This window comes from Coregonus lavaretus, assembly GCF_964263955.1.
Source record: "Coregonus lavaretus genome assembly, chromosome: 6".
Lineage (NCBI taxonomy): Eukaryota > Metazoa > Chordata > Actinopteri > Salmoniformes > Salmonidae > Coregonus > Coregonus lavaretus.
The window spans coordinates 34,275,810-34,303,293 of NC_139993.1; the positions used below are offsets into that span (position 1 = coordinate 34,275,810).

General features: G+C 42.0%; 1 protein-coding gene across 3 annotated transcripts in view; it reads right to left on the reverse strand.

Annotated features, from left to right (window-relative positions):
* Positions 1-27,484, reverse strand: part of sbno2b (strawberry notch homolog 2b) — a 128,809-nt gene that overhangs the window by 20,438 nt on the left and 80,887 nt on the right. For 2 of the 3 annotated variants that reach the window (XM_084163352.1, XM_084163353.1), the window contains 3 exons: positions 1,756-1,917; positions 794-877; positions 50-155 (listed from right to left, as the gene is read on the reverse strand). In XM_084163352.1, the coding sequence (XP_084019478.1) occupies positions 50-155; positions 794-877; positions 1,756-1,917 (352 nt within the window). Of the gene's footprint in view, positions 1-49; positions 156-793; positions 878-1,755; positions 1,918-25,715; positions 26,035-27,484 lie in introns of those variants that run through there. The other variant, XM_084163354.1, reaches the window with a different exon arrangement.

Sequence of the window (27,484 nt, forward strand, 5' to 3'; positions counted from 1 at the left end):
AACCGGGACTACATGTTGTGTCTTGAGAGTAGAGTGTAGGGCAGCGTACATTTGGATGGTTTGTAGTCGGCGTAGGTGTCTACATGTCCCAGCTCCTCTGTCTCCTCCTCCTCCTCCTCTGCCTCCTCTTCTGCCGGGGTCTGGGTTCTCTGAGCCTGCAGAAGCAAAGGGGATATGGGTAATGTAGTTCATATCCTGTCCATATTTTTTCTCTTGTCCATCTAAACTGATATGATAAAACTGGACAAGTGAAAGCAAATGCCCCTCTTTTCAGATCAGCGCAGATGAGTAAGGAGATAAGTAAAATAACCTCAACCAACTGGACAAGACAGAAACAAGATAGATATGAGGTGAAATTAAAAGGTCTAAATCATAGTGGATGGTTACAGGTCAAAGGGTTGACAGAGAGATAATTAGCTGACCTGCAATTACTTGTCCTGATGCTCATTAATAAGGTAAATAAGAGCCTGATTGGATAGATTAGAGCATTAGACCATTAGACTTCAGTGTTTCTACGAGGGGCTCACTAAGAGTGACAGAGAAGTTACCAAAACCGACTGTTTTACTCAATATATTTACACAATATTTCAATTGGAATGTCCGCAAAAAGGCAGCAATAATTCACGTGGGTTTAAAGTTTTATGCCAAACTTATTTTGAAGTTAGTGTCGCATATTTAAAATGATGCAGTCAGTTTTGGCTCCATCTCCACATTCTTGTGCCTGTCAAATTGGGGCCCTCAGTCAATCACCTGACTAATTTAGGCCTGATTAGATTTGGAGGGTTGAGGCTACCTGGTATCCTCCCAAAGGTGGGGTGCTGATAATGGCAGAGATATCCTCCAAACTGCTCAAACCCTGAAACCTGTTGGCATTTAGCTGCAGGGAGAACAAACAAAAAACAAACACAAAACTCAAACCAAATGAAAAGATGCAAGTCACACCAGAGTCCTGTGAGTCATGAATGTCAGAACGTCTGGGAAAAACAACAAAAGAGACTGTGATTTGTCAGCTTGTCAGTGAAAGCCAGTGGCAACAAAGGGCACAGAAAGTGTGTAGAATATATAATGATAGATAATGGAGAAAATAATAACAGAATCAATAGGGAAAACACAAAGACAAACTAACAAAATGTTCCCATTTCTGAGTCATACAACTAGAACATATTTCCTAACATGCTCTCTTTCCGGAGATGGGTTGTAAACATATTTGACCCTGGATCAGTGGTTAGAGGCAACATTTCCTACTTACTTACAGTACATGACCTGTATTTGAGAATTGCTGTTGAGTGTTAAGCACACAGACATTTGGTCTTGTTTTTAGAGTGAGCATGTATGTGTGGGTATGAACATAGTGGTGTTAGTTGGCAGAGCTATTTTTATCTAGGTAGTAGTGTGTGGTGACGCATGTATGTGGTGATGCATGTCTCGTTGTTTTGTGTGAGAAAAATAAAACAGCTTATGTGTGAGAGTGTTTTCTGACGTGTTTGTGTGAGTAAGTGTGTATGAGTGAGACAGGTAGCAGGTAGCTTAGTGGTTAAGAGCATTGGGCTGGTAACCAAAAGGTTGCTGGTTCGAATCTCCGAGGCGACTAGGTGAAAAATCTGTTGATGTGCCCTTGAGCAAGGCACTTAAACCTAATTGCTCCTGTAAGACGCTCTGGATAAGAGCGTCTGCTAAATTTTTTTTTTTTTAAATTGTTTATATCTAAACATAAAAAGTAATAGAGAGTCTGTGTGTGTAGTCGGGTCCCCTCACCGCCAGCTGGCTCTGTGCTGGTGTGTTTATGTCCCATAACGTGGGCACATGGGCCAGGTTGTCTGCATGGATGAAGGCCTGGGCATCGGCGTACTCTGACAGAGAGTCGGCCGGAGAGGAGAACAGAGAGTTGTTGGAGAGGTCATCGATGCAGGACAGGTCCTGGAGACACAGAGAGGGAGACAGACAAACATGTTAGTAAGATCTCTCCTTTCTGGATCAAGTTATCCTGGCCGTGTGATGCCAGGTTAACAACCTCTCCCTCAACGTGATCAAGACAAAGGAGATGATTGTGGACTACAGGAAAAAAAAGAGGACTGAGCACGCCCCCATTCTCATCGATGGGGCTGTAGTGCAGCAGGTTGAGAGCTTCAAGTTCCTTGGTGTCCACATCACCAACAAACTATCATGGTCCAAACACACCAAGACAGTCGTGAAGAGGGCACGACAAAACCTATTCCCCCTCAGGAGACTGAAAAGATTTGGCATGTGTCCCCAGATCCTCAAAAAGTTCTACAGCTGCACCATCAAGAGCATCCTGACTGGTTTCATCACTGCCTGGTATGGCAACTGCTCGACCTCTGACTGCAAGGCACTACAGAGGGTAGTGCGTACGGCCCAGTACATCACTGGGGCCAAGCTTCCTGCCATCCAGGACCTCTATACCAGGCGGTGTCAGAGAAAGGCCCTAAAAATGGTCAAAGACTCCAGCCACCCTAGTCATAGACTGTTCTCTCTGCTATCGCACAGCAAGCGGTACCGGAGTGCCAAGTCTAGGTCCAAAAGGCTTCTTAACAGCTTCTACCCCCAAGCCATAAGACTCCTGAACAGCTAATCAAATTGCTACCCGGACTATTTGCATTGTCCCCCACCCCCTCTTTTACGCTGCTGCTTCTCTTGGTTTATTATCTATGCATAGTCACTAACTCTACCTACAAGTACATATTACCTCAATGACCTAGACTAACCTGTGCCCCCGCACATTGACTCTGTCCCGGTTCCCCCTGTATATAGCCTCGCTACTGTTATTTTACTGCTGCTCTTTAATTATTTATTACTTAACACTTATTTTTCTTAAAACGGCATTGTTGGTTAAGGGCTTGTAAGTAAGCATTTCACTGTAATACCTGTTGTATTCGGCGTATGTGACAAATACAATTTGATTTGAAGTTAGTGATAGACCCTTTCCATTTTGCAGCAAATTCAGTGGGGGTATTATAAGGAAGGACACTTCTTTATCTTTGTACTGTGGAATTCTTTCTTGGTTTATACAGTAGTACCCTTTAAAGCAATGTTATGATTAGAAAAAGAGATCTAATGCCAAAGAAAACAGTGTACAAACAAACTGCTTTGTGTATGTTTTGAATATTCATTATGCAATATATGCAAGACGATTTCATGAGAACAAATTTGACCTAAATCAGAGAGAGACGAGCCCCATGGAGGAGATTCTATGTCTGGGAGTGTGTGTGCGTGCGCGCACATTACTATCCTTGTGGCTACCGGAAATCCCCAAAAGGATGGTAAAATAATGAAATATTTGTGATTGCGTTAGGTTTCGGGGTTAGGGAAAAAAGGCTTTGAATGGAAATACATTTTAGGTCCCCACAGCACCTTTGGTAGCAATAACAGCTTCAAGTCTTCTTGTGTATGACGCTACAAGCTTGGAATATCTGTCAGGTTGGATGGGGAGCGTCACTGCACAGCTATTTTCAGGTCTCTCCAGAGATGTTCGACCGGGTTCAAGTCCAGGCTCTGGCCAGGCCACTCAAGGACATTCAGAGACTTGTCCCGAAGCCACTCCTGCGTTGTCTTGGCTGTGTGCTTAGGGTCGTTGTCCTGTTGGAAGGTGAACCTTCGCCCCAGTCTGAGGTCCAGAGCGCTCTGGAGCAGGTTTTCATCAAGGATCTCTCTGTACTTCGCTCTGTTCATCTTTCCCTCGGTCCTGACTAGTCTCCCAGTCCCTGCCGCTGAAAAACATCCCCACAGCATGATGCTGCCACCACCATGCTTCACCGTAGGGATGGTGCCAGGTTTCCTCCAGACGTGACGCTTGGCATTCAGGCCAAAGAGTTCAATTTTGGTTTCATCAGACCAGAGAATCTTGTTTCTCATGGTCTGAGAGTCTTTAGGTGCCTTTTGGCAAACTCCAAGCGGGCTGTCATGTGCCTTTTACTGAGGAGTGGCTTCCATCTGGACACTCTACCATAAAGGCCTGATTGGCAGAGTGCTGCAGTGTTCTTGGGGACCTTCAATGCTGCAGATGTTTTTGGTACCCTTCCCCAGATCTGTGCTTTGACACAATCCTGTCTCGGAGCTCTACGGACAATTCCTTCGACCTCATGGCTTGGTTTTTGCTCTGACATGCATAGACAGGTGTGTGCCTTTCCAAATCATGTCCAATCAATTGAATTTACCACAGGTGGACTCCAATCAAGTTGTAGAAACATCTCAAGGATGATCAATGGAAACAGGATGCACCTGAGCTCAATTTCGAGTCTCATAGCAAAGGGTCTGAATACTTATGTAAATAAGGTATCGGGTCATTATTTTTAATACATTTGCAAAAATGTCTAAAAAACCTGTTTTCGCTTTGTCATTATAGGGTAGTGTGTGTAGATTTATAAGTGAAAAAATTAATTTCATAAATTTTAGAATAAGGCTGTAACGTAACAAAATGTGGGAAAATGGAAGGGTTCTGAATACTTTCTGAATGCACTGTATGTAGTTCTGTCCTTGAGCTGTTCTTGTCTATTAATGTTCTGTACGCAATGTTTCATGTTTTGTGTGGACCCCAGGAAGAGTAGCTGCTGCTTTCTCAACAGCTAATGGGGATCCTAATAAAATACCAAAACATACAGCAGAGCATAACATAGCCTAATAATTAATGGAAAACAACTGCCCCTCGCCTCTGCCAGTGGGTCTGTATGTGTTTACACAAACGGGGTCAGAGGAGCAGGATGTGGTGATGTGGTTGTGTGTGTGTGGGGCTCGGAAGTGGTAAAGAGCTCCTATAGAGAGCTTTTTCAAGGGCACAACACTCAGCTAATCAGTGTTTACTGGAAGCTCTGTGATTACTCTCCTGGTTGTGTCGTGTGTGTGTGAGCTTGCGCATGTGTGTGAGCTTGTGTGTGTGTGTTATCTCTGCTAGGGCAAGATCAGACTTAAGCTCTGAAATTAGCCTCTTGAAGTTTTGTGCCCTGTGGAGAGCTAAGTGGAACGGCTGCAATTTGGTGTGTGACAGAAGAGAAAGGGGGAGAGAAGCAGAGACGATCCCTGGAAACTCTCCCACCTCCATTCCTCCACCAATCCCGCTCTCTCCTCACCCCACCATCATTCCAAGAAATATGGCTGTTCCGGCAGATGAGTGATTAGTAAACAAGGAGGAACAAAATGTAACTTGAGGCCGCTCCGAAGAGAGACACATACTACACCCCCCTTCCGCAACTGCTCAGAAGTTCCTACAGTGGGAACACAAGCTTAGTGATAAATGCCTTCCTCACACAAGGAACTCCCACATAGGCGGGCCTCATACTCTCTTACAATAAAAACTAGGCAACAAGACAATACGTAACATAACAATAACACAACCCATCCTACATTATGCTCCTAGACTTAGAGAGATTATTAGCCACATGCACAGGGTTGCAGGGGTGGGAAGTCCGGAGGTGCAGGAAGGGGATAGGGTTAGCATGTAGCTGACTAGTGATGGCTATTCAGCAGCCTGATGGTCTGGTGGTAGAAGCTATTGGTCGGTCTGGTGGTAGAAGCTATTGGTCAGTCTTTCAGTATTTGCTATGATGCGTCTATACTGCCCGTGTCTGAGTGATGGAAGCGGGGAGTACAGTCCATGGCTCGGGTGGCTGAGGTCCCTAATGACCTTGGTCTTCCTGCAACACTTGGTGTTGTAGGTGTCCTGGAGGGCAGGCAGTGTGCACCCAACTGTGCGTTCGGCTGAGTGTACCACTCTCTGTAGCGCCTTGCGGTCAGCGGTGGTGGAGTTACCGTACCAGGCTGTGATGCAACCCGACAGTATGCTCTCGATGGTGCTCCTGTAGAACACTGTGAGGGCCCTCGGGTACAGGACACATTTCTTCAGCCTCCTGAGGTTGAAAAGTCTCTGTTGTCCCTTCTTCACCATGATGTCTGTGTGGTTGACCATGTCAGCTCCTCAGAGATGTGTACGCTGAGGAACTTTACGTTTTTGACCGTCTCTCACATTTTTGGGGCTTCATATGAGAATTGCACCATAGGGATAGCCCTCTCAGAGAGCTGCCTCTTGTTGGAACATTCAAGGAGAGTAGGCAAAATTGATAAAAGGGCAGTAGCAGGAACAGCGGCATCTAGTGGGTAAAACCTGGTACTTGCACTTAATTTATGGGGAACATGCAAGTGGCTTCAAATGGCTAATTTCTCTGACCAAGGTGGGAAAAACATCACCAAATTCACTGAGAATACATTACATAGTATGAATAAACAATACTCCAAGTCGCAGCTTCATACAGTTTGTCAAACATAGAGAACTGATAGTGTATACTGGCCATTATGGTGGGCGGCGGTTTACCATTTATTTGGATTCCTCTCATCTTAATAATAGAGTTTTTTTTTGCAAATTGGAAGTTGGGTACTATATTTATTGAATATTATATGAATCCTATAAATTGAAATTGCCAATTTGGGTGCAATCAATTAGCTTCATCAAGATCAAATCACATTATACTTCAACAAAATAATCTTGCAGAAATGCTTATCTTATCGGTTTCTAACTACAGAAAAATGTCATAATCTGAGATGGTGGGTGTCGAAATCCTCTTGTGCTTTGAGGTGGAACGACCCTACTATGACATTCTGTTTATTGATTGACCAATTAATATTGTAATGTTTTCATAAACAGTCAGAGAGAGCAGAACTAATGTCATTCTCTCAACAGCTCCAGTCATCTTGTTCAGACAGGATGAACCATTTCATCTCATCCCAGGGAAGATGAGATACCAACCTTTCCCTGTCAAGCCAGGAGAATAGCTTTGATTAATAAAAACAAACAGGGGAGTCACTTGGGACCGCCAAAAAAGATGGCAGCACTTTAGAGAGCTCCTAATACCCTCATGTAAATATTGAAATTCAACGGCATACACTTTAATTTTTGTCTTAATATATTGACTTGTAGTACAGTTTAATATAAAGATCATTTACATTTTGAAACCGCTCGCTAAAGTGGCGTTATTGGAATGTCGACACACGCTAAAAACGTATTCAAGCCTAACGCTGTATTCACAGAAGGCCACATCGACTAGCAAACAAACAGCAAGTCATCCCGAATAAACACGTAAGCCCGGAGAAAATCGGTAAATCTGTAGGATCTATTTGAGCAAATGGAAAAGATGAATACGACTTTGTTGGGTGTTGCATCCGATGTCTCCACGATAAAAACAACAACTACCGAGCTAAAGGAAAATGTTGATACGACACAAAAGAGTCTGAATACTTATGTAAATGAGGTATCCGTTTTTTATTATTTTGAATACATTTACAAACATTTCTAAAAACCAGTTTTCTCTTTGTCATTATGGGGTATTGTGTTTAGATTGATGAGGGGAAAAAAGTACTTTAATCCATTTTAGAATAAGGCTGTAATGTAACAAAATGTGGAAAAGGGGAAGGGGTCTGAATACTTTCCGAATGCACTGCATGTGTCTTGGAAAGGGATTTGGCAAGACATTTCACAGATAGCACATTTCAAACTGCCTGCAAACTGAAATTTCATTTGTATGAAATGTATAACAAAAAGGGAGAATATGCACTGTTTAGGCTTAGAATCCGTTTTTATGAGGGAAGTGAGAAGACAGGCAGGGTACTAGCAAGCCAACAAAAAATGCAGAACACTTCTAACGTAATCCCAGCAATTAAGAAGGGCGATAAAATGGTGTCCTCATCCAAAGAGATTAACAGTGTGTTTCAGCGTTTTAATGAAGATTTATAAACATCCTGCTGCTCAGCGAGCCCCATAGATATGGTTACTTTGTCTGGTATAGAATTACCTAGATTATCAGATAGCCAGGTAAAGGACCTGATATCGTTGATCTCAAAAAATGATAGAGATACGACAGAACCTGGGAATTTTAGAACTATCAGCCACTTAATGTGGATTGTAATATTCTTACTAAGACCCTTGCGATGCGCTTAGCGAAGGCGCTACCTAATATCATAAATAATGACCAAGTAGGATTTATTAAAAACAGGACCTCAATTGATAATATGAGGAGGCCCTTACACCTCATGTGGTTAAATCGCTCAAATATAGTTCCTACCGCTGCTCTCTCTTTAGATGCTGAGAAGGCATTTGATAGGGCAGAGTGGGCTTTTCTCTTAAGAACCCTAGGAAAATTTGGTTTTGGACCTGACTTTTGTACATGGATAAGGGTCCTTTATTCCAATCCGAAAGCAACAGTACTTACGAATGGAATTATGTATCCTTTTTTTTTTCTTTCTTGAGGCACAAGGCAGGGTTCTTCGCTTTCTCCTCTCTTATTTACCATAGTTTTAGAGCCTCTTGCGACAGTGATAAGAGCAGATCCAGTAATTAAGGGTGTCCATGTAGGAGGAAAATAACACAAGCTGCTTATGTATGCAGATGATATTCTACTGCTGGTCTCTGATCCTCTTCAGTCTGTACCACAATTACTTACTTGTATTTGATCATATTCTAGTTTGTCAGGCTACAAAATTCATTGGAATAAGTTGGACGCAATGCCAATTAATGCCATATGTTACTCTGGAACCGTTACCCCATTTAATTTCAAATGGGTTCCTACTGGGATGAAATATTTGGGTATTAAGTTGAGTTCATTTTGGAGGAAGTGATGGGACTACATTTTTAGCCACTACTAGTCAAGATTAAGACCAATTTAGAAAAATGGGAAAATATAAAACTTTCTTTATGCGGAAAGATCAACGTGATTAAAATGGTTGTGGTCCCACAATTTAATGATATCTCTGCAATGTTACTTATGAATATTCCAGACCGGTATTTTAAACAATATGACAAAATAACAAAATACTTTCTGTGGGACAGGAAAAAACCCAGGATTAATATGAAGATGTGCTCACCAAGGGATGTAGGAGGCTTGGCTATACCAGATGTTGGCGAAGCACTGGGGTAAAGGGGATGCTGGCTTGGACTGGATACTAATAGAATGGGAACTAAGTTAACCTTTCACCCCTGTTGATATCCTGTCACATAGTCTTACAGGGGAGAGGTCTTTTGAAACTTCCAACCCAATTGTGTTACACTCAAAAGAGGTGTGGAGAACAGTACACAAGATATGTGGAATTTCACATCTAAAACAAGGATACTCATCATTGTGGCACAATCCTAGGCTATGGACAGGAAAGAAGTCTGTACTGGAAACAATGGCTAATGTAAGGAATTCATACTATAGGTGATCTGTACAATGAAGATGTTTTAATGTCATACTCAGATTTGGTACAAAAATATGATGTGGGAGACGAGAAATTTCTGCAAATATTTACAATTGAGGGAATGTTTGTTAACCAGTTATCAACAAAATCCAGGAAAGAACCCAATAGCGGAGTATTTGGAATTACCCAAACATAAAGCAGCCATTCTTTACTCAATATTTAGTTATCTGCAGAGTGGACTGTAATACTGTAAAAACCTCAGAACAATATGGCAAACTGACCTTGTGTGAAATTGAGGATGACACCTGGTTGAAGCTCTTGTCCAACTCAGGGAGAAACATACAACTCAGGGAGGAACATAAGGGAAGCCAGGAGGAAACTTACTCAATATAAGATATTACATAGGTTTTATTGGACCCCAACAAGGCTTCATAAGATGGGGCTGAACAACAATTCTCTGTGTTGGAAATGCCAGAAAGACACTGGGACATTTTTACAAGCAATATGGGAATGCACATTAGAGCTACCTTTCTGGAAGGATGTTTTGAAATATCTGTAGGAATGGTTGGGGTTAACAATTCCAGTTTCACAGAGAATATGTCTCCTGGGCAATAGAACAGTAACCTAATATAACAAATGAGGAATTTGCACTGATCACTGTTGGTATCATTACAGCAGCTAGAATAATCCTTAGAATTTGGAAGGGTCATGCCACTCCTACTCTGAAACAGTGGATAGCATCAATGTTGGAGGTAGCATCTTATGAACAAATGCTTGCTAGGATCACTGGTAGAAACGGCAATTCTAGAATCTGGACACATTTTATTTGTCATGTTGTTTGTAAGACTGGGAGGTGATGACTTATGCTTGTAAACCCATTTAGTTCTGTATTGTAACTTGTGAGATACTATTTGATTGTGTATATGTGCTATGTTGGAGGATATGTCGATGTCATGCTCAATGTTCTTATGCTGTACAATGTTACATTTAAAAAATAAAAATAAATGTTTTTGTTTGTTTGTGGAAAAAATGAAAAGATAAATAACTTTAATAACAAACAAAAATGAACAAACATCATGGCTGAGGTGGTTCTTCTCTAATCACCAACCAATTGTACTTCCAGCTCCACTCAGTGAGAGAGGAGAAAAGAGAACCAGAGCAGACCGGAATGTATTTTTCGTAATAAATGTGAGGCATGCGTGACTGGTAAAGCACTATTTGTTCCTTTAGCGGTGCGGCCGGTGTTGCAGCTAAGATTATGTTCTGTTAGGCAGAGATAAGGCCTGAATACCAACTGCACTGATGGCAATCTGTCCTTCCACAGGCACAACCTGCCTGCCTGGCTGGCTCCTAATCCTGCTTCCCTCTCTGCCTCACAGGACAAAACATGGAGACGGCAGAGTGGGAGAGAGTGGAAGATAAAGAAGAGAGGTAGACAGAGAGAGAATGTTTTCAGAGGGGAAATGTGGAGAAATCTGTGAATGGGCAAGAAGTGTGTGGTGTGTGTGAGAGAGAGAACTGTAGCAGACAGTGTATGGCCTTTGTGAGATAAAACGTTTTCAGAGTGATAACCAAGGACAAGTTGTGCAAGTGTGTGTTAATTTACGAAACTGCAGAGCTGCGTGTGTTGGTCAGAATTTTCCCAGTTTGTCTGTCCTGTCCTCACACAAAGCCAGTCATTCACACGTTCCTCTTCCACTTCAGTTTCTCCTGTTTTAGTGCTGAACCCAGCGTTTTCTCCTTCCCATCATCCAAACCCACACGCAGAGGAAAACCAGATTCATGCCCATATATAGGCCTTCTTTTCACAATCCTTCAGTGAAATGATACGATCTGAAACCTCTGACTACTTTCACACAAACACATTAATAAAACTGCTGCTGGCCAATTGTCTCCCCCCCCAAAAAAAGTAATATTGCAAAGTAATGCTTTTTAGCCTATTCATTGCTGGAAATACCAGTCGATGGAAATACATTTGACCGGTCATGCTTATCGGTCTATAGCTTAACTTGCATTATTTCGTGGAATTCAATTGCAGCGTGTGTATTTTCGTTAGTCGTTATGTTTATCACATGCGCAGAGCATATAGATACAGAGCCTAAGAGCGGAAAATCTGTCAGACAGCGTGAGAGCTGCTGCTACATCTTCTCTCAAACAGCTCATTCGTTGCTGTCGAGTGAAACGTGCTTTTATAAGCCCAATCATTGCTTAACAATTCTAAATGCAATCGCTTGTTAAAAAAGTGTTGCTGTCCAGAGCTAGGCCTACTATTTTTTTTCTTCTTAACTGGTAATTCACCATTCAAGTGCATATAGGCAAATGGCAGGCAGGCTTCAGCACATCACACACACCACTTTGCTGGAAGCAGTATGCATTTTTGAAAACATTTACATAATTATTTGAAACCTGAACGTTTTACTTCATATTATGAGGCATGTCTTACACCTAGCTTCAAAGTAAAATCCGACCATAGAAACGTGGAGGCAATTATTTTATAGCCTATTTCTCTCATGTTCTATTGGTTTTCAAATAAAAGTTATGTCATTGTCCGGTAGCCAAAGGCACAAGCTGACCAATAGAATAGGTCAACTTTTGTACTATGGGGGATATTAGATTGACATAGGCTAGTGATTTTGCTGTTCGTTACTCATCTGGTTGGCTGAGGAAAGGTAAATGCGGTAGTTATTCTAACATCTTCAAAGTGCGCATTGGAATTCAGTAAGGACGCACGCCGTTGCATCCTCGAGTTGCATGTTCTGTTAAGACGAATAGCCATAATCTAAATTTGATTTCTGTCATTCTGAGCACCGTGGGTGGACGCCATAATCAGGTTACACACCCAATGCATATGGGTCCGGTAAATTTCTCAAATGTCTATTAAATTCAAATGCTGCCGGTCAAATGTCCGGTGACACATTTTCCTAACGGAAACCCTGACGCACGGACACATGCTCGCAAACACAAGTATATCCACAGCAGTGACAGTAAATTGTGTTTGTCTGGCTGCATTGAGTAATGAAAACATTGAGGGTGAAAAATCCATGCAATGAGCATCCCTATCAGAGAGCAAGGCAAGGGACTCACTCTTAGGGCTGTTACGGTGACCATATTACCGCCACACCGGCGGTCACGAGTCATGACGGGAGTCAAATTCCATGTGACCGTTTAGTCAGGGTAATTAGGCTTCTCCAAGCTCTGATGCTGCTGATGGTCATTAATAGCCTACCAAACTTGCTAAACTGCCTGGTACTCAGCACTCTATTGTCCCTCTAATCACTCTGACATCAATGCAAATCTAATCGAAAATCTAATCAAACACTTCATGACAGCCCATGAGCTCATGTTGCGCAACATTTCTATAGGCTATGCAATTGTGTGAGAAAACAGAGTGATGGCCTCTATTAAAAAGAGGAGGATCCCATCAGCTTTCTATAGGCTAGGCCTACTATATTTATTTCTCAACTTTCCTAATATTAAGCACATTGCTTCTCTTTACAACAGGAGTAGGTCCCCTGTAGATCAGTTGGTAGAGCATGGCGCTTGCAACGCCAGGGTTGTGGGTTCGTTTCCCACGGGGGGCCAGTATGAAAATGTATGCACTCACTAACTGTAAGTCGCTCTGGATAAGAGCGTCTGCTAAATGACTAAAATCTAAAATGAGTATAGCCTACCTGGCTGGCATGAAAATAAACCACGGGAAAAGTGTCCTCCATTCGCTATTTAAGTGCATAGATGACATGTATTTTTTTTCCGCTGCCCCTGTTTAGAGACAAGTGCATGATAATGGCCCATTCTAAATCAAAACAAATTTCACACATATATTATTTAGTATATGTAAAGACAAGATTAAATCAAGAATAGTGTGATGGGTGACAATATTAGCCTATCACTTGTGAATGATATATCACTTGTGAATGATCCCCAGCTTAAGGCAAGAAACAGTGCTTGCTTTTTTTCTCTCTACTAGTCACACACCTCATGTAGCCTAGCCCATAGGCCTTTATGTTTTGATAAGGTTTGTATCACAATTAAAGTGGCCAAATAACTTCTTAAAATGAAGCACATGAATCCACTTTACAACAGGTGTAGAGCCTAACTGGCATACACACGCAGTGCGTGAGTTTCAAGTTTGGGGAAGATAATTTTCACCATAGAAATGCACCTTTATAATAAAAGCATTACATGCATAATCACATTTGTGGTCACTTTTGAGAATGGTGTTTTCCTGCAAATGGAACATTCACACCTACTGCCGTGTGCGCACTGCTGCACTTAAAATTTGAATAAATAGCCTGTCATCTGTTGCATCAGGCTTATTGCTTAAAACAGATTTTTTGATGCCATCCCAATCTCACAACTGTCCCACACTATGTTTGGAATATTAATCTCTCGCACAGAATAGGTCAACTTTTGTACTATGGGGGATAGTAGATTGACATAGGCTAATGCTTTTACTGTACGTTAGGCCTACTCATCTTGTTGGCTGACAAAAAGCAAATGTGGACAGTTCTTCCAATCTCTTCAATATGCGCCTCGTAATTGGATAAGGACGCACGCAGTTGCGTCCCCAATGTAGCGGTCTTCACTTGTAGCCTGTGAGAAAGAACGGATTACGTGACGGAGAGCCATGTGAGTGAAAGGTGCTTCGGCATGCAGCCGGGAGAAGGGATTTTATTTGTAAAACATTTTAGTGGGCATGACGGCCACACAAAGGGGATGCAGCTGGGAAATTTGAGGCAGTATCAAGTGCTTGTCAAATTGTAAATAAGAGATTATACAGCCTACGCAAAAAACAAAGCAGAGCTCATGCCTTTCATGCAACTTTTTTCAAATCATCATTAGAGTTGTATCATACAGCCTTAGAATGTATGAAAAATCAAAACATATAGCCCAACATTTCTATCACAACTAAAGTTACATAAATAACTCTAAATTAAGCATATAGGAGAACCTGTTTCTTGATTAACAGGTCAACACAGAGTAGCCGCATGTGCGCACTCCCTCAAATTGTTTGGAGAAAATATCCTTTCTATTTAGCTATGTTCAATTGTCTTCTTCATACTATAAAATAATGCCATGGAATTCTAAGCAAATATTGTCTGCTAAATGAACTAGTGTAGCCCACAGCCATATGTCATAGCCAGATCAGGGCCAAACATAAGGACAACTCAGAGTATGCTATTCTGTTCTTCTGAAAAGACTACATTTTCTTCATATCATGTTTCTTTAGATATGTCTAAAATAAATTATGGATTTATTGTGATGGTGTAGGCTATTTACATGGATTTATTAGACTTTTTAAAATGTAGATGTTCCAAAGGTCTGCATCGGTGGCTTGTAGACTACGTGGAAGCCAGGAGATGCTAAATGTGTTCATGTTAATTAATGTTCATTAATTGGGCAGTGTGACTGTGTGTAACATCACTAAAACACCAATTGGGACATCCAAGGAGGAGAGAAACAGCCTGTCCAAACCAAATTGAAATAACCATGATAGTAGCTTTACACAGCAGGCCTGTGACAAGACATGAGGCTGGTCATTGTTCAGCTCTATACAGCAAATTTATATTTTCAGGAAGTCTAACACTGAGTATGAGTGTTTCTCTCTGGCTCTAAAAATTACATTGCCCATAATAGTGCTGAGCGATTAACCAACATTTTTTGTGGGGGTTTTTAAACAACTAATTGACCGACGTCGGTTCAATTACTTGAATTCCCTTTTTCTTTTTCTTTTTTTGTGAGCCCAACGTGCCGTTTCTGTAGAGAGAAATCAAATAATTCACGACAGAAATCAGAGAAATCAAGTCAAGAACTATGTGGTATGCTGGGCTGAAGGGAGTTGTAGTTTTCCTGAAACAAATATTCAACCTTGTTCAGCGCAGAAACGTGATAATTAACTACAATGACCATAATCCATTGCACCAGCCTAGAGACGGATCAGAGAGGAAGAGGCAAATCTGTCCAAAATAACAATTCATTTCTATGGGCTTATTTTGGACCTACAATTGTTGCCTGCCTTCCCACCTTTGGGACAACGACTCCCATTGTTAGGGCATAGACATGAGCATCTCGTCATTATATACAAATCTCTGGACAGATACACTTTTATTCATGTTAGGTTAGATACAAACAGACCGTATAGACTGCATGAGAGAGGATTGTACAGAACTAAGAGACAACTACGAGAGGGACAGAGACAGTTCGTGAAAGAATACCTTAGCTACTTTGAAGAACTAGTAAAATGATTTTGTCAGACAGATCTGCAGCATACTTAGGCAGGCTAGCTAAATAGGATGACTAAAGACAGTACAGTATGGAGTGGCTGGCTGACTGCTACTGCCTGAGCAGAAATACGATGATTACTTTAAGGAATGAAAAATAAGTAATATACAAAACTTGGCTCATCGCGCTCTAGCGACTCCTTGTGGGGGGCCGGGCGCCTGCAGGCTGACCTCGGTCGTCGGGTGAACGGTGTTTCCTCCGACACATTGATGTGGCTGGCTTTCGGGTTAAGCGGGCGGGTGTTAACCTCTACAGGATCGGTGTCCCGTATACGGGACGGTTGAGCTAACGTGCGCTAATGTGATTAGCATGACTGTTGTAAGTTAAAGCAAACTTTCCAGGACATAGACATGTCTTATATGGGCAGAAAGCTTAAATTCTTGTTAATCTAAATGCACTGTCCAATTTACAGTAGCTATGTTTGAGGAGAGTGTACAACAACAAAAAACGTATCACGGCAACTGGCTTGATACATTCACCTGTGAAGGTAAATAATGTACTTACATTCAGTAATCAGTAATCTGAGGGTCCCAGAGATAAAATGTAGCATAGTTTTGTTTGATAAAATACATTTTTATATTCAAATGTAGGAACTGGGTTCTACAGTTTGAACCCTTGCTGTCTCTGGCTCCACACCCACCCCGCCCGGCCATCTAGATGTGTGAAAGTTAGTGTATAAGCTAATGATCCATCATGTATGACATTCCTGGGAGTGTGTAAACTTACATTTTGTATTACCATATCATTGTTCTCTATAGTTATGTACTTGAAAATGTATCAGTTGACCAATTTGGCACATTTGGGCAGACTTGATACAAAATAGTATTGCAATGCTTCACTGGATCAATCTGAAACTTTGCACACACACTGCTGCCATCTAGTGGCCAAAACCTAAATTGTGCGTAAACTAATATTATATTGTGGCCTTTCTCTTGCATTTCAAAGATAACAAAACAAAAATAGAGAACGCATGTTTTTTTGTTTGTATTATCTTTTACCAGATCTAATGTGTTATATTCTCCTACATTAATTTCACATTTCCACAAACTTCAAAGTGTTTCCTTTCAAATGGTATCAAGAATATGCATATCCTTGCTTCAGGTCCTGAGCTACAGGCAGTTAGATTTGGGTATGTCATTTTAGGCAAAAATTGAAAAAAAGTGTCTGATCCTTAAGAGGTTATTAAGAAGCGCGGTTTGGCGGGTCATGTTTCGGAGGACGCATGACTCGACCTTCACCTCCCGAGCCCGTTGGGGAGTTGCAGTGATGAGACAAGATCGAAATTGGGGAGAAAAAGGAAGGTGAAAAAATATATACACAATAATAATAAAACAGAAAACGAACCGACCTCAAAAACCACTAATCGCTCAGCACTAGCTGAGGTCAGTTTGACATTTTATCCATCAATAGTAAAGGTAAGGCTTTTATTTGGTGGCGGGGGTAAGCCAATCCTAGTTCTGGGTATCAGGATAACTTCTACCTCCTCCTCCTCCTCCTATCATACAGCCAGAGGGAATAAGCAGAGACTTTCTGAAACCCTAACCACCACTCTTCCTCCTCCTCCAGAGAAGCTGATGAGGCAGCCAGGGAATCCCCCTCTACTCTGCCAGGCCAGCCTAGGAAGTGGAGAGTCACACAGTCATCCAGTACATCTCAAGACAACAAACAACCTTAACTCTCATTGTGGTGTTATGTTTGGATGTTTTTCTACCCAAAATGTGCTGTAGCTAGCATTTGTAGCAGACACAGACTAAAAATGTGAGTATTTCATTCCTTCTTCATTTATTTTTCTCTACTGCTGTGTGGTTTATTAAAAAGCCAAGGTCGAGTCATGCGTCCTCCGAAACATTACCCGACAAACCGCGCTTCTTAATAACCTCTTAAGGATCAGACACTATTTTTCCAATTTTAGCCTAAAATGACATACCCAAATCTGTAATACCAACATGTTTCAAGCAGACCACCATAGTCCATGTACCCAAGGACACTAAGATAACCTGCCTAAATGACTACCGACCCATAGCACTCACGTCTGTAGCCATGAAATGTTTTGAAAGGCTGGTCATGGCTCACATCACCACCATTATCCCAGAAACCCTAGAACCACGCCAATTTGCATACCGCCCCAACAGATCCACAGATGACGCAATCTCTATTGCACTCCACACTGCCCTTTCCCACCTGGACAAGAGGAACACCTACGTGAGAATGCTATTCATTGACTACAGTTAAGCATTCAACACCATAGTGCCCTCAAAGCTCATCACTATGCTAACGACCCTGGGACTAAACACCTCCCTCTGCAACTGGATCCTGGACTTCCTGACAGGCCGCCCCCAGGTGGTTAGGGTAGGTAACAACACATCTGCCACGCTGATCCTCAACACGGGGGCCCCTCAGTGGTACGTGCTCAGTCCCCTCCTGTACTCCCTGTTCACCCATGACTGCATGGCCAGGCACGACTCCAACACCATCATTAGGTTTGCTAACGACACAACAGTGTTAGGCCTGATCACCGACAACGATGAGACAGCCTATAGGGAGGAGGTCAGAGACCTGGCCGTGTGGTGCCAGGATAACAACCTCTCCCTCAACGTGATCAAGACAAAGGAGATGATTGTGGACTACAGGAAAAAAAAGAGGACTGAGCACGCCCCCATTCTCATCGACGGGGCTGTAGTGGAACAGGTTGAGAGCTTCAAGTTCCTTGGTGTCCACATCACCAACAAACTATCATGGTCCAAACACACCAAGACAGTCGTTAAGAGAGCACGACAAAGCCTATTCCCCCTCAGGAGACTGAAAAGATTTGGCATGGGTCCACAGATCCTCCGAAAGTTCTACAGCTGCACCATCGAGAGCATCCTGACTGGTTGCATCACCGTCTGGTATGGCAACTGCTCTGCCTCCGACCGCAAGGCACTACAGAGGGTAGTGCGTACGGCCCAGTACATCACTGGGGCCAAGCTTCCTGCTATCCAGGACCTCTATACCAGGCAGTGTCAGAGGAAGGCCCTAAAAATTGTCAAAGACTCCAGCCACCCTAGTCATAGACTGTTCTCTCTGCTACCGCACGGCAAGCGGTACCAGAGCGCCAAGTCTAGGTCCAAAAGGCTTCTCAACAGCTTCTTATTTATGCATAGTCACTTTAACTCTACCCACATGTACATATTACCTCAATTACCTCGACTAGCCGGTGCCCCCGCACATTGACTCTGTACCGGTACCCCCCTGTATATAGCCTCCCTACTGTTATTTTATTTATTATAAAAAAACTGCATAGTTGGTTAAGGGCTTGTAAGTAAGCATTTCCCTGTAATGTCTACACCTGTTGTATTCGGCGCATGTGGCAAATACATTTTGATTTGATTTGTACGGCCTTATCGATTCATGGCCCTTTAAATCCCTTGGCGTTAGGAGCCAAGTGGTTCTGTAATGTTCCAATACTCCAGCCTGCTGACTCAAGGATAACATCAAAGCGCCTGATGCCAACATAGCTGGTTGAAATGCTCCCAATAGCAGTTGCTTGTGTGAAAACAACTTACCTTCCTCCAATCCAAACCTAGATATTTTGTGTGTATTGATATGTAGGCTGTCTGTGCCGTTTTAAAATGTATGTAGTTCTGTCCTTGAGCTGTTCTTGTCTATTAATGTTCTGTATCATGTCATGTTTCATGTTTTGTGTGGACCTCAGGAAGAGTAGCTGGTGCTTTCGCAACAGCTATTGGGGATCCTAATAAAATACCAAAATACCTAACCTTATTCCAGGGAGGGGACGCAAAACTGACCTTCGATCTGTGTCTGGGACAGGGCCAGGAGGGACGGTGGGAGGAGGAAGCCCCACCGGTCTCCAGTGTCCTGTGTGGGTCATGCTTGTGGTCCCTGTATGGAACCCTGTCCCTGCTGCAGTCACCAGAGCCTGGCGGATGGCCTGGGAGGCCACGGAGCTGTCTGGATTATGTTATCCCAGGCAGTCTACGTTACCCACATCCCTCACATACAGTACAGTGTTCTGCTCTGCCCTATAACACACAGCCCATCCCAGCCCAGCCCAAGGACAGGGACACCCACAGAGGCCTTCACATCCTGCCCAGCCACAGGAAAGAATGGAAGCTGGCCTCTGGAACGTTCCAATCTTTCCAAACTCTTCGATAATAAAAGGATGTCAGGTATATAGGTTAATGATAAAGAATAATACAGTTAGCTAGGAGGCCTGCTGAGATGGCTTTGTCTGTTTTGGGTTGGCAGAGAGAGAAGGGGAGAATCTCTCAGGCTGTGTCTTCCATTGAAAGTGGAGGTGCAGTAGGTCACACTACCAACAATCCCCTTATGTCAACAACACCACCACCATAAAATGCATTCAGTGGGGTAGAACGTTAAGATAACAGAAATGTAATGTATAGAGCTAATCTGTTCTACACACCAGAGAATCATGTCTGGTTTACACAACACATTTCTATCTGAATGTTCTGTAACGCTCAGTTCCCTTACATGGAACCCCTCTCTTCATCCCTGCAACAAGTATGAGCTCTCAGTCAACAGTCAGATTTAATAAGAAATCGGAAAAAACATCATGGTTCGGGAAATGATAACAAAGCCAGTCATGCAATAGGGAAGAGGGTTAGCCCAATAGGAGGGCAGCAGTCAGCGGCCCCGGTGATCTCTATGTCTGCATCTATGGGGCTCTGCCAAGAGGAAGTAGAAAAGGGCTTGGTGGAGAGGAGCTGGCACACACTGAGGGCATCTCTTGTTTAATGTAACTTCCTTTCCTTGTCTCTTTCAGTTAATCTGATTCTGCACTGATGAGAAAACTGGACTGGTGAAAGCAGATACCTGGCATAGGCTACTGGTAGATACTCATATCACTTTCACCCATCTTTCTTTCTTTCTTTCTTTCTTTCTTTCTTTCTTTCTTTCTTTCTTTCTTTCTTTCTTTCTTTCTTTCTTTCTTTCTTTCTTTCTTTCTTTCTTTCTTTCTTTCTTTCTTTCTTTCTTTCTTTCTTTCTTTCTTTCTTTCTTTCTTTCGATGACAGAAAGGAAGCGAGAGGAGGAAGCAACACAGAGTATTGAGATGCACGCATTGTCTCTGAAAAACAAAGAGGGTGGGATTATGAAGTTTATGGTAAACCAGGACCACATGTGACCGCGGAATAAGAACAAAAAAAAAGCAACACACACAGCTACATGGAGACACAGTCACACAAAAAAATTATGTTCAGAGGAGGTGTGGCAGTGTGTGTGTGTTTTGGGGTGGGGGGCAGGTGTGAGTCTGCATCCATAAGGGAATTGGATTCAGCAGGGTTCTGACGTCAGATAATAACTCACTTCCCGTCAGATAATAACTCAGTTCCCAATAATTACCTGGCAATTATTGCGCAGGCTAAGATTGCAAATATGGCCACACTAAATAGGCTAAAATATATTAAATACAAAAACATTTTCAGTATTAACACAATTACAGTGACATATTTATCATTCTTAATACCAGTTCTCTTTTCTCTTTCGATTTGGAATGGAATTGGCTGAAAAAAATAAATAAATAAAAACTCTGAAATCCCAACCCACACATTCCAAAACCAGAAACCCATGAACTCAGTTAACCTTCCAGTCTTTGTCAGTAAGTTCCACCTGTGGTCAGTCAGTTGGCCGGGGTTGTCAAGTTCTAACTCCGTGACTCACTCAGGACAGGAGGACACCACTCATAGTGATCCCAGTGCCAATGAGTCTCCCTCCTCCATTCTCTCACTCCCTCTCTCCTCTGCCACTTCCAGTAAGACACATGCCTTACCGTCAACTCTGGGCCTAAAATAGTGCTGACTCTCTGGCATCTGCCATGGAACTGGCAATCCACACACACAGCCCCTCTGGACCGCAGAGGTCCGGGGAATTATTACTGGGGATATCAAAGTCTACTCTACACTCACTGTGTGGACGTCAATGAAAGAAGAGAGCATGACGCAGACCACTGCATGATGCTCGTATTCAGATAAATATAACCGTAAGAATGGGCATTACGGTCAAAACACTGAAATTGTCAATAATATCAACTTGGCACACCCTTGGAGCCATATCATGTGATCAGATGAATGACCATGAATCATATAAATTACAGATTCATTCTGACCAAAAACCTTTTAGAGAATCTATGACTGTTTCCTGTCCTCTATACTTGGACTAGAGAGAGGAGGAGAGTGCAGAAACACTTGTGCTCTATGGTGGTCATGCACAACTATCAGGTTCTAGGACTTACTGGAAAGGCTGCTGAACGGACAGCCTTTTGTCACATTTATTGTGACTGGCAGACACCAACAGGGACGAGCAGCCTAGGAAGCTCAACGTGAAACAGAACAGCATCTCCAGCTCCCACACTCCAAAACCACCAATATGCTTATATAATACCCATACAATAATCATATTTTACATATATTTATTTTATAATAGCATATGTAGTTTTCAATAAAACATCACAATAAGGTGTAGCACGTTCGATTAGCCTGTTGGGGGTCAAGGAGAAACACAGCTCTGCTAAAACCATTGACAACTGCGTGCGTTTTTCAAGGAATTGTTAAATAAATGTTAACTATTTGCTTGTAATATTATTAGGGCTGACCCCATTTAGTCGACTGGTTATTTGTTTGGTCGATAGGCCGTTGGTCGACCAAGATTGTTTTAGTCGAGCATTGACAAATATATAAAAAAAATGTTTTATTGCACAGGAGACACCTGTCTGATTCACGCCTGTCTGAGTGGACTAATCCATTGTGGAGGCCGCGGGGATGGCACACCAGGATCATTTACCGTTAATTACCATAATTTCTAATCTATAATGTTTGTTTGGTTACGGTAATTTCTGTTAATGCATTCAATATATTATTATTACAGTCTTACCATTGTCATTGTAGGAGTGGACACGTTGTTTGCAGAGCGCACAATCTATGCTACACCGGTGAGGAAAAAGTTTAGGTTTATTTCATTCCATTTACGAGCTGTCAATTTATTCATTGTCTTTTGTTTGGAGCGCTCCTGTCAATCTTGAGTAAGGACACGCACATGATTACGCATAGAACTAGGCCTAGGCTATCTGGCCTGCACGCAAATGTAGGCTTATAAATGTGCCCATTTGGGGATCTGATACTATTTCTGATTGTCTTAACTCACCATCACTGTGGAGCTTCTCAAAGTAATTTTTTCAAAAAGCAAGTAAGCTGTCTGTTTTTACATCTATTGAGAATGACAATAGTTCCTCAACGTAGCCTATTTGAAAAAAACTTCCAGCTTGCTCCCCTTCGATAACCACTCAGCATGAAAAGGGGAAAAAAATATAATGCTCTGATCCAGTGGAAATGTCATAAAAAAGGCCTACCTGATCACTTCTTATCCCTTGCGCAAATAGCATACAACTGTGTCTGTCTGCCTGGAGCTCACTGGCATGGGAAACTGAGTGCCCGTCATAGTTGATACAATGTTTCAAGTTCCTTGCAGACAGGCCATGCATAACCAATGTGATATTTATTTTTTATCAGGATATTTTCTACCTGCGGGCTGCAATGTTTTTATTTGTTGGCTTTATGTAGGCTATTTTTACATATTGGCAATGGCCCTAGAAGTTACTTGTATCATTTTCATTTAGGCAGAATTTTGATTAACCACATGACATTGATTTTGAGATATGAAGACTATTAAATGAAATGAAACTGTTCTATGGAAATGTGCATATGAAAATCATAACTGGCACGCAGATCAGTAGAAAAGGTATGATAACTTGGCACTCCAAATGGAAAAGGTTGCCGACCGCTGGTGTAGCCTATTACCGGCAACTTCAGGAGCGTAATGGCAGAATCTGCGAAGGCCAGCAGCAGCAGGAGGCGGCAGGTCGGGAACAGCTTTTCTTCCCTTCTGGTTAGGCTATATTGATCTCTGGCTCGCTCTTTAGTAATTTGTGTGTCTTTATTTTTAATTGCAGTGCTTAAAGCATCAGGCAAAGCAGCCTACATATAGTTGATTTTATTCAAACATAGGGTGTGTCTACATATGGAAAAATACACGTAATTTTTTTTTTAGATCAATCCATTGGTCGAAAGAACAGACGACTCTCGGCCGACCAAGACTTATTTTTGTCGGGGACAACCCTAAATATTATCACCTCTTGAAGAGCATAGTCAGACCTACACATTTCCGATTATTCCATGCAAAACAATTGCACATATTTAGCTCCATCATCAGAGTTATACAGCAAGTAACTGCATGCTTTTCTAGATCAGTAAACATCAATTGATCATGTAATTTCCGATACGCAGGGTACACTCACGATCTCTCAATATTGGCCACCACTAATTGGATATTTGAGTGACATAAAACAAAAGTGAACTACACCTGACAAGGATGAGTGTTTTAGGTTAATTTCCCATCTTTTGTGGGCTCTGCCTTTCAAGCAGCAGAAGAGCGCATTTGCCGTGGTACTGTTAGCTGATAATGTTTACTTTGCAAGCTACCGGTAGAAACGTTGTACAGTTGGCTAAACATACAATGGTAAGTAGACCTAATGCACTATTTTCACCAACCAATGTAGGCCTACATAGCAAAGTTAGCGAACATGATCCCCTTTTCAACATTGTTTTTAAGAGTGTTTAATTATGATTGCTGCTGACAGACATTATATAGGCTACATTGATTGATGGAGCACGTCAAATTGGCTTGGTAGCTAATAACAAATCATGTCAATATGGCTAGTTAACAAGCAAACCTTCAGGGGATAAACTAGAGGACCGTATCCAAATATTGTTTGATTTATATTTATTATGGCTGCCAAGGCAGCAGCTACTCTTCCTGGGGTCCAGACACATTAAGGCACATCACAAAATAAACAAACAAAAACAAAATAAAATAAAACAGTACATCATGATTTGCTTGCCCTCTATAGTGATGATGACAGAAGTCCAAATGACAACTTCACCAGGACGAGGACTTGCTGATGTCAAGCACTTTCCAGCCTAATCTCTGATGAAGCAAGCTAAATTATGTTGTTTTTTTAGCTAGCTACATGCCAAATGGATAGGTACCTTCACATATCTCAAATTACATGATCATTGATGTTTACTGATCATGAAAAGCATGCAGTTACTTGCTGTATAGCTCTGATGATAGAGATAAATGTGCGCAATTGTTTTGCATAGAGTAAACTGAAATGTGTAGTTCTGACTATGCTCAATAGGTATTGATATTAAAACCAAATATTTATAACATTTACTTAACAATCCCTTGAAAACGGCACATAGTTGTCAATGGTTTTAGCAGAGCTAGGGGTCTCCTTGTCCCCCCCGCAGCCAAATCGAAGGTATTGTGATGTTTTATTGAAAACGACCTATTGAATATAAAGCGGTCCAATGTCTAAGAGTAACATGTGAAGAAGCGAATGAGCACCAGAACATATTTCTGCAATTGACATGTAATTGGTGCTTATTGTTAAGAGCAGTGCCTATACATTTCTGAAATGACAGCACCTTGGCCCTACGCTGACCTTTTTTTATATGCACGTGTGTGCCTAAGTTGAACAATTAGGCGCACAAAGAAATGTAGGAGCACAATGAAAAATACTTGAGATATTAAAGATAGAATCAATACTTTTTCTAGGCGCGGTATATCCAAGTAAAATGTTCGCACTGTAGAGCCCTGAACACCTTCAGAAAATCGTCACTGTCTGATGAAAACCTCACATCTCCAAAACAGAAACGTTTCAGGAAATTGAAAAAACTGTCACATTTTCCCATTAACGAACATACAATTATTAAACCGCAGAAGCTATGTTGAATATATATTCTTGGTCCTAGTCATGAAATGTTCCGAGTACATTGAAGGGAGTTACTGCTTTCAATACATGTACTTTTTTTGTTGCAATAATTGCGATGAGGTTTTCAGATAAAATTCTAGGCAGAAAAGAGATGAGGCATGGGTGTACAGAAGATTTCTATTCTATCAAGGAGGTGTAAGGAGTAGGAAGAATCCTTTTTAATAACCCGTTCAAACAAAGAAATTACAACCACTCTAAAAACAGCATTGGGAAATCATAGTGCACCAGATAACACCTAACCTACATATTCTCCATTACCTATAAACGACAATCCGTGTTTCAAACAAACACATTTGTTTAAAAAATAAACAATCAAATGAAAACAGTCTGCTAGCAAACACATATACATTTGTGCTTACTCCAGACACCAAGCTCCATGCTTTACACACTTCAACATAAAGAACAGCAATACCTTGGGAAGTGGTCGTCCCAACTGTGAATAGAGTTTAGTCCAAAACGGCAGGATAGAAGACATGAGTCCAAAAGCTCTGGGGTGAAACACCACACTCTCCAAATTCACCTTTCCCTTACAACAGATCCTTCCATGTGCTGGAGCAGTGGAAACACCTCACATCTGTAATGTTTCCCAATAGCAGACGGCCCTACCAGCTCCTCTCAGAACACACCGACACACACATATGGACAACACACACTACAGGTAGGCTCTGGGAAGAAAACACTTCCCTAAAACACACACACACACTTCCAACTACGGCTGGACTGACAGGTATTTACATAGAGGTTTAGACATATTGATTGTGGTCTAGTTCCACAATGCTCTAAGGTGATGGGGAGAGAGCAGAGGGGAGGGGGGAGGGGAGCAGAGGGAGGAGGAGGGGAGGAGCTTTCAGGAAATGATGCTTCTGTTGGTAAGTGACTAGAGTTACTGGCAGTCAAGCCCATTTTACTGTACATGGTGTAACTCAACCGCATTTGTAGTTTAAACAGTCCTGCGCAATGGGTCCTCTCTAGTGGCGCTCACGCCGCTGCATTCGGATCAGTATTTAATTATTATTATATTTAGAGGCTGGCTGGCGGGCTTATTTTCAGACACTGACTTTTGTCTGCCTGACAGATTAGGCTCTGTTTCAAGGCTGTGTTGCTGCTTCTGCTGCTTGAAGTGAAAATGATCTAGACTTTTAATGATCAAGTTTTGCTGTGCTGAGATGTCAAACTAATTAAAGAGTTAATGGAATGGGTAGTCACTTATCAGTATTGAGCTACAGTAGATGGACTTGTCATTCTAAGCTGTCAAAGCACCTGATTCACACTGACAGAAACATGTAGCTACATGGTTAATACATTCTGGGAAGGTTTTGATATCTCATTTAACTGTTCTGTCCATAGAGACCATCCACAAAGACACTGACAATGAGTGAGAGTGTATCTGAAGTCATAACTTACAGTATAGGCATATCTGTGATACAGACAAACGCTAGGTCTATCTATGCTATCTTAAAAAAGTATACTATACATAAAAATAGATTACCATGAATTAGACTGATATGATGGAAGGCCCTTCAACAGCTGATGTCTTCTCGATCTGCCCATCCAGAGTCCAGCACAGACACACTCCATCATAATTGACATCTCTGCTTACGGGAAACAAGGCTATGATCGTCAAAACATCTGGGGAAAATGCTACTGATAATTGCAAAAAAAAATATTTTAGGCTAGTACTAAAAAGATAGCTATGGATTTCCTTTTTTGAGTAAAAGATTCATGATTCATGTGAAACAATCACATCTTTTCACAATCACATCATCCTTCCTGGCAGAGGGATGGTGCAGGGCCACTGCCCCCTGCTAACAGGAACAGAGATGGTTCTAACGTGGCACCTTGTTGCCCACCTCCACTGGGCTGGGGGGAGACCAAGACCGACTGAGTGGAGCCTCTGGGCGGTGTCATGAGTGAGATTGTGGGACTCCTCTGGCCTGTAATGGTCACTCTGAGGCTATTGGGAAATCGGCAAGGATGTGTCACTGATGAGCTGCCTCTTTCAAGCATTCAGTATCATCCCTCCCCTCTGTGTCACAGCCCAGACAATAGAAACACACTGGTGGAGGGGACTGCTGCTGCTGTTGAAAACTACATTTTTCAATCTCTGTTGATGAGACAGAACTAAACCAATAAGAGTGTGAAACATTAAAAGCAACATTTCCCAAAAATTGCAAGGTTAGT